Genomic DNA, 14,244 nt, shown 5'->3' on the forward strand with positions numbered 1-14,244 from the left:
AGAGTTTCACTCTTGTTGTCCAGGCTGCAGTGCAGTGGCGTGATCTCAGCTCACTGCAACCTCTGCCCCCGGCTTCAAGCAATTCTCCTGCCTCAGCCTCTCAAGTAGCTGGGATTACAGGCATGCGCCACTATGCCCAGCTAGGGATTTTTTTTTTTTTAAAGACTGTAAGCAGTAAAAACATCCCAACAGGTGGTTGTGACAATCAAACGGGCTAAGAAAATCCAGCCAATGAGAGTGCGAGAGTGCCTCCGTTGTTAGCCAATGAGAAGAGCGCGCCGTGCGCAGGGCCGCCCAATGGGACGCGAGCGACGCGGTATTTGAATCCGGGAACAAAGAGAGTGCGACGAAGAGTCTCTGCGCTGCGGGTGCGGAGAGCGTCCCTAACGGCGCCTGCCTAGTACGCTAGTGCCCTCCCTTTTCAGTCCGCGTCCCTCCCTGGGCCGGGCTGACACTCTTGCCTTCCCCATCCCTCATGGCGCTGCTCCGACGCCCGACGGTGAGTTGTGCCCGGCGACCCCTCCCAGAGGCGAGCCCGTCGGCCCCACAGCTCCCATTTCGCTTCTGTCCTCAGCTCCGAGCTTCTCGGTCCCAACCGGGGCTGCTTTTCTCTTCTCCGGAGCTCCCCGCTTCGTCCGCGTCCCTGGCCCCGCGGCCGGTCCTGTCCGGCCGGCCTCTCCCCGTCTAGATTCCGCTCTCCCGTTGCCCCTCACTGCCCCGGGGTGGGAGAGGTGTAAGAAAGCGCTTCCGACGTGGCACTCGTCAAATGAGCCCCAGGAGCGCTGGGCCTAGTACTCAGCGAGCTATCCCATAGTGCTCTTCATCGCCGGAGAGTTACCTACTTGCACATTCCTGGGTTGAAAACCTCCCGCTTTCTCACAACTCCTTGCCAACTAAGGGATCTGTGGTGGGGGCTGGGAGAAGGGCTGGAAGAGTTCTGTAGGCAGAAAAGTGTGCTGCCTGTTTCATCAGGCAACTGCCAGGCTGTTTTTCAGATTGTTCACATTTCTTTTTATATGAATTTCCGGTTTATTTCTGCACGCTGAGTGTTCCAGGCTAAGTTCACTAATAAATGGGTTTGTCCCCTTAAAAAATTAATTTCTCAAAAAAAAAATTAATTTCTCTACTCAAATGTAATAGAGATTTTTGAATATAATTTGGACCAGTGTGGCAGACTAAGAGAAAAGGGTTCAAATTCATTTGTTTCATCCTTGCAGAGTTCAAAGTGTTAAGGTGTTTTGGGTATTTTTTCTGTGGGCTTGAATTGTACTGGGACCTACTTTTTTTACTTTGCTGAAAGCTAGAGGGCCCGGACGCACCTGAGTTCCATCATCTTGGCTGTAAGTTTAGATAAAAGCTGCCAATTTTCCCATCCAGATGAATTTAAATTTAGTCACATTACTAGGCTTCTACCCATAAGCTTTATATTTTCAAACACTTTTTTAGATTGGCAGATGCTGCTGGAAAAAATTGAATAATGTGACTTTTGAGAATCCTAAGTGATTGAATACATTCAGCATTTAATTCATATCCTTTTGTTGATCTAAGTCCAACTGACAAGTAATTTTTTAAAATAATGTATTCTATAAAGTTATTTAATAGTCAGAATCTTCCTGGTCAGGGAAGGCTTGAGTTTCCCTTGCCTCTTTCTCTGTCCTGTTGGGAGTTTTGTTAGAAACAGGACCCTGAACTCTCAGGGACAGGACATGCTGAGTGTTTTTTTTTTTCTTCTTTTTTTAATGAAATGTTTATCACTTCTATAATAAGCTTTTTTGGTATGAATTACTTTTCCGATCAAGTTTAGTTTTAAGACATTATGTCTAAAGAAGGTTGAGGTCAACAATTCCAGCCTTTACTGAGATTGGAAGCTAAAACTATATTAAGGAAACTACTTACATTCTAAATATCCTTAATATAACAGAGAATCCATTTTATGGCAACACCATTTTAAAAAGCTATATTCCAGTTTTTTTTTTTTTTTAAACTGTATTCTAAAAGATGCATACAGGAGCATTTCTTATTTGTAAAGTGGCATGAGAAGCAAAGATAGTTTATGTTTTAAACATCTGGTATTTAAACAACCAGACCTATTATTAACTATTAATATTATAACTTTTTAGTTTTTCATCTTAATTGTACTTGTTACCAAGCTGTGTAAAGGAAAGTTTTTAAGTAAATGCCTTTAACTTACACGGATCTCTAACAGGTGATACAAGTGTACTGTATGAGAAATAATCATTAAATAGTAATCAGCTTTCAAGTTCTCTTAGGGGCCCACTTGACACTCAAAATGGTTTTGAAAGGTTACTGGGAGGACCTTTATTACAGATAAAGTAGATGGCTGATTTGCCTAATTTAGAGCGATGTTATTAATCACAAATAGCATTTTTAGACTTCCTAAAATGTAACTTTTCCATCTTGGAAATAGATCTTGATGTATTGTCCTTTCCCAAAGCAATTTTAATTTGAGTATCTAACATTAGCAAAGTATTCCAAATTCTTTCAAGGTTTCATTACTTTTTTTTTTGTTTTTTCAGGTTTCCAGTGATTTGGAGAATATCGACACTGGTGTTCATTCTAAAGCGAAGAGTCATGTGACTATTAGGCGAACTGTTTTAGAAGAAATTGGAAATAAAGTTACAACGAGAGCAGCACAAGTAGCTAAGGTAACAACGATGAGGACTGAACAGGCACACAGAGGCTGATTCTGTAGAGTGTAAGGGAACAGTGAGGACTGAATGTGCACACAGAGGCTGATTCTGTAGAGTGTAAGGGAACAGTGAGGACTGAATGTGCACACAGAGGCTGATTCTGTAGAGAGTAAGGGAACAGTGAGGACTGAGTGTGCACACAGAGGCTGATTCCTGTAGAGGGTAAGGGAACAGTGAAGACTGAATGTGCATACAGAGGCTAATTCCTGTAGAGTGTAAGGGAACAGTGAGGAATGAGTGTGCACACAGAGGGTGATTCCTGTACAGTGTAAGGGAACAGTGAGGACTGAATGTACACACAGAGGCTGATTCTGTAGAGTGTAAGGGAACAGTGAAGACTGAATGTGCATACAGAGTCTGATTCCTGTAGAGTGTAAGGGAACAGTGAAGACTGAATGTGCATACAGAGTCTGATTCCTGTAGAGTGTAAGGGAACAGTGAGGACTAAGTGTGCACACAGAGGCTGATTCCTGTAGAGTGTAAGGGAACAGTGAGGACTGAATGTACACACAGAGGCTGATTCTGTAGAGTGTAAGGGAACAGTGAGGACTGAATGTGCACACAGAGTCTGATTCCTGTAGAGTGTAAAGGAACAGTGAGGACTGAGTGTGCACACAGAGGCTGATTCCTGTAGAGTGTAAGGGACCAGTGAGGACTGAATGTGCACACAGAGGCTGATTCCTGTAGAGTGTAAGGGAACAGTGAAGACTGAATGTGCGCACAGAGGCTAATTCTGTAGAGTGTAAGGGAACAGTGAGGACTGAATGTACAAACAGAGGCTGATTCTGTAGAGTGTAAGGGAACAGTGAGGACTGAATGTACACACAGACGCTGATTCTGTAGAGTGTAAGGGAACAGTGAGGACTGAATGTGCACACAGAATCTGATTCCTGTAGAGAGTAAGGGAACAGTGAGGACTGAGTGTGCACACAGAGGCTGATTCCTGTAGAGTGTAAGGGAACAGTGAGGACTGAATGTGCACACAGAGACTGATGCTGTAGAGTGTAAGGGAACAGTGAGGACTGAATGTGCACAAAGAGTCTGATTCCTGTAGAGTGTAAGGGAACAGTGAAGACTGAATGTGCATACAGAGGCTAATTCCTGTAGAGTGTAAGGGAACAGTGAGGACTGAGTGTGCACACAGAGGCTGATTCCTGTAGAGTGTAAGGGAACAGTGAGGACTGAATGTGCACACAGAGGGTGATTCTGTAGAGTGTAAGGGAACAGTGAGGACTGAATGTGCACTCAGAGGCTGATTCCTGTAGAGTGTAAGGGAACAGTGAGGACTGAATGTGCACACAGAGTCTGATTCCTGTAGAGTGTAAGGGAAAAGTGAGGACTGAGTGTGCACACAGAGGCTGATTCCTGTAGAGTGTAAGGGAACAGTGAGGACTGAATGTGCACACAGAGGCTGATTCCTGTAGAGTGTAAGGGAACAGTGAAGACTGAATGTGCGCACAGAGGCTAATTCTGTAGAGTGTAAGGGAACAGTGAGGACTGAATGTACAAACAGAGGCTGATTCTGTAGAGTGTAAGGAAACAGTGAGGACTGAATGTACACACAGACGCTGATTCTGTAGAGTGTAAGGGAACAGTGAGGACTGAATGTGCACACAGAATCTGATTCCTGTAGAGAGTAAGGGAACAGTGAGGACTGAGTGTGCACACAGAGGCTGATTCCTGTAGAGTGTAAGGGAACAGTGAGGACTGAATGTGCACACAGAGACTGATGCTGTAGAGTGTAAGGGAACAGTGAGGACTGAATGTGCACAAAGAGTCTGATTCCTGTAGAGTGTAAGGGAACAGTGAAGACTGAATGTGCATACAGAGGCTAATTCCTGTAGAGTGTAAGGGAACAGTGAGGACTGAGTGTGCACACAGAGGCTGATTCCTGTAGAGTGTAAGGGAACAGTGAGGACTGAATGTGCACACAGAGGGTGATTCTGTAGAGTGTAAGGGAACAGTGAGGACTGAATGTGCACTCAGAGGCTGATTCCTGTAGAGTGTAAGGGAACAGTGAGGACTGAATGTGCACACAGAGGCTGATTCTGTAGAGTGTAATGGAACAGTGAGGACTGAATGTGTACACTCAGGCTTATTCTGTAGAGTGTAAGGGAACAGTGAGGACTGAATGTGCACACAGAGGCTGATTCCTGTAGAGAGCAAGGGAACAGTGAGGACCGACGAGGACCGAGTGTGCACACAGAGGCTGATTCTGTAGAGTGTAAGGGAACAATGAGGACTGAATGTGCACACAGAGGCTGATTCCTGTAGAGTGTAAGGTAACAGTAAGGACTGAATGTGCACACAGGCTGAATCAGGAGAGTGTAACGTAACAGTGAGGATTGAATGTGCACACAGAGGCTGATTCTGTAGAGTGTAAGGGAACAATGAGGACTGAATGTGCACACGGAGGCTGATTCTGTAGAGTGTAAGGGAACAGTGAGGACTGAATGTGCACACAGAGGCTGATTCCTGTAGAGAGCAAGGGAACAGTGAGGACCGACGAGGACCGAGTGTGCACACAGAGGCTGATTCTGTAGAGTGTAAGGGAACAATGAGGACTGAATGTGCACACAGAGGCTGATTCCTGTAGAGTGTAAGGGAACAGTGAGGACTGAATGTGCACACAGAGGCTGATTCTGTAGAGTGTAATGGAACAGTGAGGACTGAATGTGTACACTCAGGCTTATTCTGTAGAGTGTAAGGGAACAGTGAGGACCGAGTGTACACAGAGAGGCTGATTCTGTAGAGTGTAAGGCAACAGTGAGCACTGAATGTGCACACAAAGGCTGATTCCTGTAGAGTGTAAGGGAACAGTGAGAACTGAATGTGCACACAGAGGCCAAATCTGTATAGTGTAAGGTAACAATGAGGACTGAATGTGCACACAGAGGCCGATTCTGTAGAGTTTAAGGGAGCAGTGAGGACTGAGTGTGCACACAGAGGCCGATTCTGTAGAGTTTAAGCGAACAGTGAGGACTGAATGTGCACACAGAGGCTGATTTTGTAGAGTATACGGCAACAGTGAGGACTGAATGTGCACACAGAGGCTGATTCTGTAGAGTGTAAGGGAACAGTGAGGACTGAATGTGTGTACAGAGGGTGATTCTGTAGAGTGTAAGGGAACAGTGAGGACTGAATGTGCACTCAGAGACTGATTCCTGTAGAGTGTAAGGGAACAGTGAGGACTGAATGTGCACACAGGCTGATTCTGTAGAGTGTAAGGGAACAGTGAGGACTGAATGTGCACAGAGAGGCTGATTGCTGTAGAGTGTAAGGGAACAGTGAGGACTGAATGTGCACTCAGGCTGATTCTGTAGAGTGTAAGGGAACAGTGAGGACTGAATGTGCACACAGGCTGATTCTGTAGAGTGTAAGGGAACAGTGAGGACTGAATGTACATATACAGGCTAATTTTGTAGAGTGTAAGGGAACAATGAGGACTAAATGTGCGCATAGAGGCTGATTCTGTAGTGTAAGGGAACAGTGAGGACTGAGTTTGCACACAGAGGCTGATTTTATTGAGTGTAAGGGAACAGTGAGGACTGAATATGCACACAGAGGCTGATTGTGTAGAGTGTAAGGGAACTGTGAGGACTGAATGTGCACACAGGCTGATTCTGTAGAGTGTAAGGGAACAGTGAGGAGTGAATATGCACTCAGGCTGATTCTGTAGAGTGTAAGGGAACAATGAGGACTGAATGTGCATTTACATGCTGATTTTGTAGAGTGTAAGGGAACAGTGAGGACTAAATGTGCACACAGAGGCTGATTCTGTAGCGTGTAACGGAACAGTGAGGACTGAATGTGCACACAGAGGCTGATTCTGTAGAGTGTTAGGGAACAGTGAGGACTGAATGTTCACACAGAGGGTTATTCCATAGAGTGTAAGGGAACCGTGAGGACTGAATGTGCACACAGAGGCTGATTCTGTAGAGTGTAAGGGAACCGTGAGGACTGAATGTGCACACCGAGTCTGATTCTCTAGAGTGTTAGGGAACAGTGAGGATTGAATGTGCGCACAGAGGGTGATTCTGTCGAGTGTAAGGGAACAGTGAGGACTGAATGTGCACACAGAGCCTGATTCTGTAGAGTGTAAGGTATCGATGAGGACTGAATGTGCACACAGAGGCTGATTCTGTAGAGTGTAAGGCAACAGTGAGGACTGAATGTGCACACAGAGGCTGATTCTGTAGAGTGTAAGGTTACGATGAGGACTGAATGTGTATACAGAGGCTGATTCTGTAGAGTATAAAGGAAGAGTGAGCACTGAATGTGCACACGGGCTGATTCTGTACAGTGTAAGGGAATAGTGAGGACTGAATGCGCATACACAGGCTGATTCTGTAGAGTGTTAGGGAACAGTGCGGACTGAATGTGCACACAGAGGCTGATTCTGTACAGTGTTAGGGAACAGTGCGGACTGAATGTGCACACAGAGGCTGATTCTGTACAGTGTTAGGGAACAATGAGGACTGAATGTGCACACAGAGGCTGATTCCTGTAGAGTGTAAGGGAACAGTGAGGACTGAATGTGCACTCAGGCTGATTCTGTAGAGTGTAAGGGAACAGTGAGGACTGAATGTGCACACTGGCTGATTCTGTAGACTGTAAGGGAACAGTGAGGACTGAATGTGCACACAGGCTGATTCCTGTAGAGTGTAAGGAACAGTGAGGAGTGAAAGTGCACACAGGCTGATTCTGTAGAGTGTAGCGTAACGGTCAGGACTGAATGTGCACATAGAGGCTGATTCTGTGGAATGTAAGGGAACAGTGAGGACTGAATGTGTACACACAGACTGATTTTGTGTAGTGTTAGGGAACATGAGGACTCAATGTGCATACACAGGCTGATTCTGTAGAGTGTAACGTAACGATGAGGACTGAATGTGCACACAGAGGCTGTTTCCTGTAGAGTGTAAGGGAACAGTGAGGACTGAATGTGCGCACAGAGGCTGATTCTGTAGAGTGTAAGGGAACAGTGAGGAATGAATGTGCGCACAAAGGCTGATTCTGTAGATTGTAAGGGAACAGTGAGGACTAAATGTGCACACAGGCTGATTCTGTAGAGTGTAAGGGAACAGTGAGGACTGAATGTGCACAGAGAGGCAGATTCTGTAGAGTGTAAGGGAACAGTGAGGACTGAATGTGCACACAGAGGCTGATTCTGTAGAGTGTAAGGGAACAGTGAGGACTGAATGTGCACACAGGCTGATGCTGTAGAGTGTAAGGGAACAGTGAGGACTGAATGTGCACACAGAGGCTGATTCTGTAGAGTGTTAGGGAACAGTGAGGACTGAATGTGCACACAGAGGCTTATTCTGTAGAGTGTAATGTAACGATGAGGACTGAATGTGCACACAGGCTGATTCTGTAGAGTGTAAGGGAATAGTGAGGACTGAGTGTGCACACAGAGGCTGATTCTGTAGTGTGTAAGGGAACAGTGAGGACTGAATGTGCACACAGAGGCTGATTCTGTAGAGTGTTAGGGACCAGTGAGGACTGAATGTGCACACAGAGGCTGAATCTGTAGACTATTAGGGACTAGTGAGGACTGAATGTGTACAAAGGCTGATTCTGTGGAGTCTAAGGGAACAGTGAGGACTGAATGTGTAGAGACCGGCTGATTCTGTGGATTGTTAGGGAACATTGAGGATTGAATGTGCACACAGGCTGATTCTGTAGAGTGTAACGTAAAGATCAGGACTGAATGTGCACATAGAGGCTGATTCTGTAGAGTGTATGGGAACAGTGAGGACTGATTGTGCACACAGAGCCTGATTCTGTAGAGTGTTAGGGAACAGTGAGCACTCAATGTGCACCCAGAAGCTGATTCTGTAGATTGTAAGGGAGCAGTGAGGACTGAATGTGCACACAGGCTGATTCTTTAGAGTGTAAGGGAACAGTGAGGACTGAATGTGCATACACAGGCTGATTCTGTACAGTGTTAGGGAACAGTGAGGACTGAATGTGCATACACAGCCTGATTCTGTAGAGTGTAAGGTAACGATGAGGACTGAATGTGCACACAGAGGCTGATTCCTGTACAGTGTAAGGAACAGTGAGGACTGAAAGTGCACGCAGGCTGATTCTGTAGAGTGTAAAGGAACAGTGACGACTGAATGTGCACACACGCTGATTCTGTAGAGTGTAAGGGAACAGTGAGGACTGAATGTACATGTACAGGCTGTTTTTGTAGAGTGTAAGGGAAGAGTGAGGACTGAATGTGCACACAGGCTGATTCTGTAGAGTGTATGGGAACAGTGAGGACTGAATGTACATATACAGGCTTATTTTGTAGAGTGTAAGTTAACAATGAGTACTAAATGTGCACACAGAGGCTGATTCTGTATAGTGTTAGGGAACAGTGAGGACTGAGTGTGCACACAGAGGCTGATTCTGTAGAGTTTAAGGGAACAGTGAGGAATGAATGTGCACACAGAGGCTGATTCTGTACAGTGTTAGGGAACAGTGAGGACTGAATGTGCACACAGAGGCTGATTCTGTAGAGTGTTTGGGAACAGTGAGGACTGAATGTGCACACAGAGGCTGATTCTGTGGAGTGTAAGGGAACAGTGAGGACTGAATGTGTAGAGACCGGCTGATTCTGTGGATTGTTAGGGAACAGTGAGGATTGAATGTGCACACAGGCTGATTCTGTAGAGTGTAATGTAACGATCAGGACTGAATGTGCACATAGAGCCTGATTCTGTAGAGTATATGGGAACAGTGAGGACTGAATGTGCACACAGAGGCTGATTCTGTAGAGTGTATGGGAACAGTGAGGAATGAATGTGCACACAGAGCCTGATTCTGTAGAGTGTTAGGGAACAGTGATGACTCAATGTGCACACAGAAGCTGATTCTGTAGAGTGTAACGGAACAGTGAGGACTGAATGTGCACACAGGCTGATTCTATAGAGTGTAAGGGAACAGTGAGGACTGAATGTGCATACACAGGCTGATTCTGTACAGTGTTAGGGAACAGAGAGGACTGAATATGCATACACAGCCTGATTCTGTAGAGTGTAAGGTAACGATGAGGACTGAATGTGCACACAGAGGCTGATTCCTGTAGAGTGTAAGGAACAGTGAGGACTGAAAGTGCACACAGGCTGATTCTGTAGAGTGTAAAGGAACAGTGAGGACTGAATGTGTACACACAGGCTGATTCTGTGTAGTGTTAGGGAACAGTGAGGACTCAATGTGCATACACAGGCTGATTCTGTAGAGTGTAACGTAACGATGAGGACTGAATGTGCACACAGAGGCTGTTTCCTGTAGAGTGTAAGGGAACAGTGAGGACTGAATGTGCACACAGAGGCAGATTCTGTAGAGTATAAGGGAACAGTGAGGACTGAATGTGCATTTACAGGCTGATTCTGTAGAGTGTAAGGGAACAGTGAGGACTGAATGTGCACATAGGCTGATTTTGTAGAGAGTAAGGTAACAGTGAGGACTGAATGTGCACACAGAGGCAGATTCTGTAGAGTATAAGGGAACAGTGAGGACTGAATGTGCATTTACAGGCTGATTCTGTAGAGTGTAAGGGAACAGTGAGGACTGAATGTGCACACAGAGGCAGATTCTGTAGAGTATAAGGGAACAGTGAGGACTGAATGTGCATTTACAGGCTGATTCTGTAGAGTGTAAGGGAACAGTGAGGACTGAATGTGCACACAGAGGCTGATTCTGTAGAGTGTTAGGGAACAGTGAGGACTGAATGTGCACACAGTCTGATTCTGTAGAGTGTAAGGGAACAGTGAGGACTGAATGTGCACACAGAGGCTGATTCTGTAGAGTGTAAGGGAACAGTGAGGGCTGAATGTGCACACAGGCTGATTTTGTAGAGAGTAAGGGAACAGTGAGGACTGAATGTGCACACTGAGGCTGATTCTGTAGAGTGTAAGGGAACAGTGAGGGCTGAATGTGCACACAGGCTGATTTTGTAGAGAGTAAGGGAACAGTGAGGACTGAATGTGCACACAGAGGCTGATTCTGTAGAGTGTAAGGGAACAGTGGGGACTCAAATGTGCAGAGAGAGTCTTATTTTGTAGAGTGTAAGGGAACAGTGAGGACTGAATGTGCACACAGCGGCTGATTCTGTAGAGTGTAAGGTAACAGTGAGGACTGAATGTTCACACAGGATGATTCTGTAGAGTGTAAGGTAACGATGAGGACTGAATGTGCACACAGAGGCTGATTCCTGTAGAGTGTAAGGAACAGTGAGGACTGAAAGTGCACACAGGCTGATTCTGTAGAGTGTAAAGGAACAGTGACGACTGAATGTGCACACACGCTGATTCTGTAGAGTGTAAGGGAACAGTGAGGACTGAATGTAAATGTAGAGGCTTTTTTTGTAGAGTGTAAGGGAAGAGTGAGGACTGAATGTGCACACAGGCTGATTCTGTAGAGTGTAAGGTAACAGTGAGGTCTGAATGTGCATTTACAGGCTGATTCTGTAGAGTGTAAGGGAACAGTGAGGACTGAATATGCACACAGGCTGATTTTGTAGAGAGTAAGGGAATAGTGAGGACTGAATGTGCACACAGAGGCTGATTCTGTAGAGTGTTAGGGAACAGTGAGGACTGAATGTGCACACAGTCTGATTCTGTAGAGTGTAAGGGAACAGTGAGGACTGAATGTGCACACAGAGGCTGATTCTGTAGAGTGTAAGGGAACAGTGAGGGCTGAATGTGCACACAGGCTGATTTTGTAGAGAGTAAGGGAACAGTGAGGACTGAATGTGCACACAGAGGGTGATTCTGTAGAGTGTAAGGGAACAGTGAGGACTCAATGTGCACAGAGAGTCTTATTTTGTAGAGTGTAAGGGAACAGTGAGGAGTGAATGTGCACACAGAGGCTGATTCTGTAGAGTGTAAGGTAACAGTGAGGACTGAATGTTCACACAGGATGATTCTGTAGAGTGTAAGGGAGAAGTGAGGACTGAATGTGCACACAGGCTGATTCTGTAGAGTTTAAGGGAACAGTGAGGCCTGAATGTGCACACAGAGGCTGATTCTGTAGAGTATACGGGAACAGTGAGGACTGAATGTGCATACAGAGGCTGATTCTGTAGAGTGTAAGGGAACAGTGAGGACTGAATGTGCACACAGGATGATTCTGTAGAGTGTAAGGGAGCAGTGAGGATTGAATGTGCACACAGGCTGATTCTGTAGAGTGTAAGCGAATAGTGAGGACTGAATGTGCACACAGAGGCTGATTCTGTAGAGTGTTAGGGACCAGTGAGGACTAAATGTGCACACAGAGGCTGATTCTGTAGAGTGTTAGGGAACGGTGAGGACTGAATGTGCACACAGAGGCTGATTCTGTAGAGTGTTAGGGAACAGTGAGGACTGAATGTGCGCACAGAGGCTGATTCTGTAGAGTGTTAGGGAACAGTGAGGACTGAATGTGCACACACGCTGATTCTGTAGAGTGTTAGGGAACAGTGAGGACTGAATGTGCACACAGAGGCTGATTCTGTAGAGTTTAAGGGAACAGTGAGGAAAGAATGTGCACACAGAGGCTGATTCTGTACAGTGTTAGGGAACAGTGAGGACTGAATGTGCACACAGAGGCTGATAGTATAGAGTGTAAGGGAACAGTGAGGACTGAATGTGCACACAGAGGCTGATTCTGTAGAGTGTTAGGGAACAGTGAGGACTAAATGTGCACATAGAGGCTGATTCCTGTAGAGTGTAAGGGAACAGTGAGGACTGAATGTGCACTCAGGCTGATTCTGTAGAGTGTAAGGGAACAGTGAGGACTGAATGTGCACACTGGCTGATTCTGTAGAGTGTTAGGGAACAGTGAGGACTGAATGTGCACACAGGCTGATTCTGTAGAGTGTAAGGGAACAGTGAGGACTGAATGTGTACAAAGGCTGATTCTGTGGAGTGTAAGGGAACAGTGAGGACTGAATGTGCACACACAGGCTGATTCTGTGTAGTGTTAGGGAACAGTGAGGACTCAATGTGCATACACAGGCTGATTCTGTAGAGTGTAACGTAACGATGAGGACTGAATGTGCACACAGAGGCTGATTCTGTAGAGTGTAAGGGAACAGCGAGGACTGAATGTGCACACAGAGGCTGATTCTGTAGAGTGTTAGGGAACAGTGAGGACTGAATGTGCACACAGAGGCTTATTCTGTAGAGTGTAATGTAACGATGAGGACTGAATGTGCACACAGGCTGATTCTGTAGAGTGTAAGGAAATAGTGAGGACTGAGTGTGCACACCGAGGCTGATTTTGTAGTGTGTAAGGGAACAGTGAGGACTGAATGTGCACACAGAGTCTGATTCTGTAGAGTGTTAGGGACCAGTGAGGACTGAATGTGCACACAGAGGCTGATTCTGTAGAGTGTTAGGGACCAGTGAGGACTGAATGTGCACACAGAGGCTGATTCTGTAGACTATTAGGGACTAGTGAGGACTGAATGTGTACTAAGGCTGATTCTGTGGAGTGTAAGGGAACAGTGAGGACTGAATGTGTAGAGACCGGCTGATTCTGTGGATTGTTAGGGAACAGTGAGGATTGAATGTGCACACAGGCTGATTCTGTAGAGTGTAACGTAACGATCAGGACTGAATGTGCACATAGAGGCTGATTCTGTAGAGTGTATGGGAACAGTGAGGACTGAATGTGCACACAGAGGGTGATTCTGTAGAGTGTATGGGAACAGTGAGGAATGAATGTGCACACAGAGGCTGATTCTGTAGTGTGTAAGGGAACAGTGAGGACTGAATGTGCACACAGAGTCTGATTCTGTAGAGTGTTAGGGACCAGTGAGGACTGAATGTGCACACAGAGGCTGATTCTGTAGACTATTAGGGACTAGTGAGGACTGAATGTGTACTAAGGCTGATTCTGTGGAGTGTAAGGGAACAGTGAGGACTGAATGTGTAGAGACCGGCTGATTCTGTGGATTGTTAGGGAACAGTGAGGATTGAATGTGCACACAGGCTGATTCTGTAGAGTGTAACGTAACGATCAGGACTGAATGTGCACATAGAGGCTGATTCTGTAGAGTGTATGGGAACAGTGAGGACTGAATGTGCACACAGAGGCTGATTCTGTAGAGTGTATGGGAACAGTGAGGACTGAATGTGCACACAGAGCCTGATTCTGTAGAGTGTTAGGGAACAGTGAGGACTGAATGTGCACACAGAAGCTGATTATGTAGAGTGTAAGGGAACAGTGAGGACTGAATGTGCATACACAGGCTGATTCTGTACAGTGTTAGGGAACAGTGAGGACTGAATGTGCACACAGAGACTGATTCTGTAGAGTGTAAGGTAACGATGAGGACTGAATGTGCACACAGAGGCTGATTCCTGTAGAGTGTAAGGAACAGTGAGGACTGAAAGTGCACACAGGCTGATTCTGTAGAGTGTAAGGGAACAGTGAGGACTGAATGTGCATACACAGGCTGATTCTGTACAGTGTTAGGGAACAGTGAGGACTGAATGTGCACACAGAGACTGATTCTGTAGAGTGTAAGGTAACGATGAGGACTGAATGTGCA

General features: G+C 45.9%; 1 protein-coding gene across 3 annotated transcripts in view; it reads left to right on the forward strand.

The window, feature by feature from the left end:
- The first annotated feature begins 333 nt into the window (after positions 1-333).
- Positions 334-14,244, forward strand: part of CCNB2 (cyclin B2) — a 47,036-nt gene continuing 33,125 nt past the window's right edge. For all 3 annotated transcript variants that reach the window (XM_064361360.1, XM_064361358.1, XM_064361359.1), the window contains exons 1-2: positions 334-499; positions 2,538-2,666. In XM_064361360.1, the coding sequence (XP_064217430.1) occupies positions 476-499; positions 2,538-2,666 (153 nt within the window). In that variant the 5' untranslated portion in view covers positions 334-475. The remainder of the gene's footprint in view (positions 500-2,537; positions 2,667-14,244) is intronic.

The sequence above is a fragment of the Aotus nancymaae genome, unplaced genomic scaffold, assembly GCF_030222135.1.
Source record: "Aotus nancymaae isolate 86718 unplaced genomic scaffold, 86718_ANA_hifiasm-v0.15.2.pri h1tg000041l, whole genome shotgun sequence".
NCBI lineage: Eukaryota > Metazoa > Chordata > Mammalia > Primates > Aotidae > Aotus > Aotus nancymaae.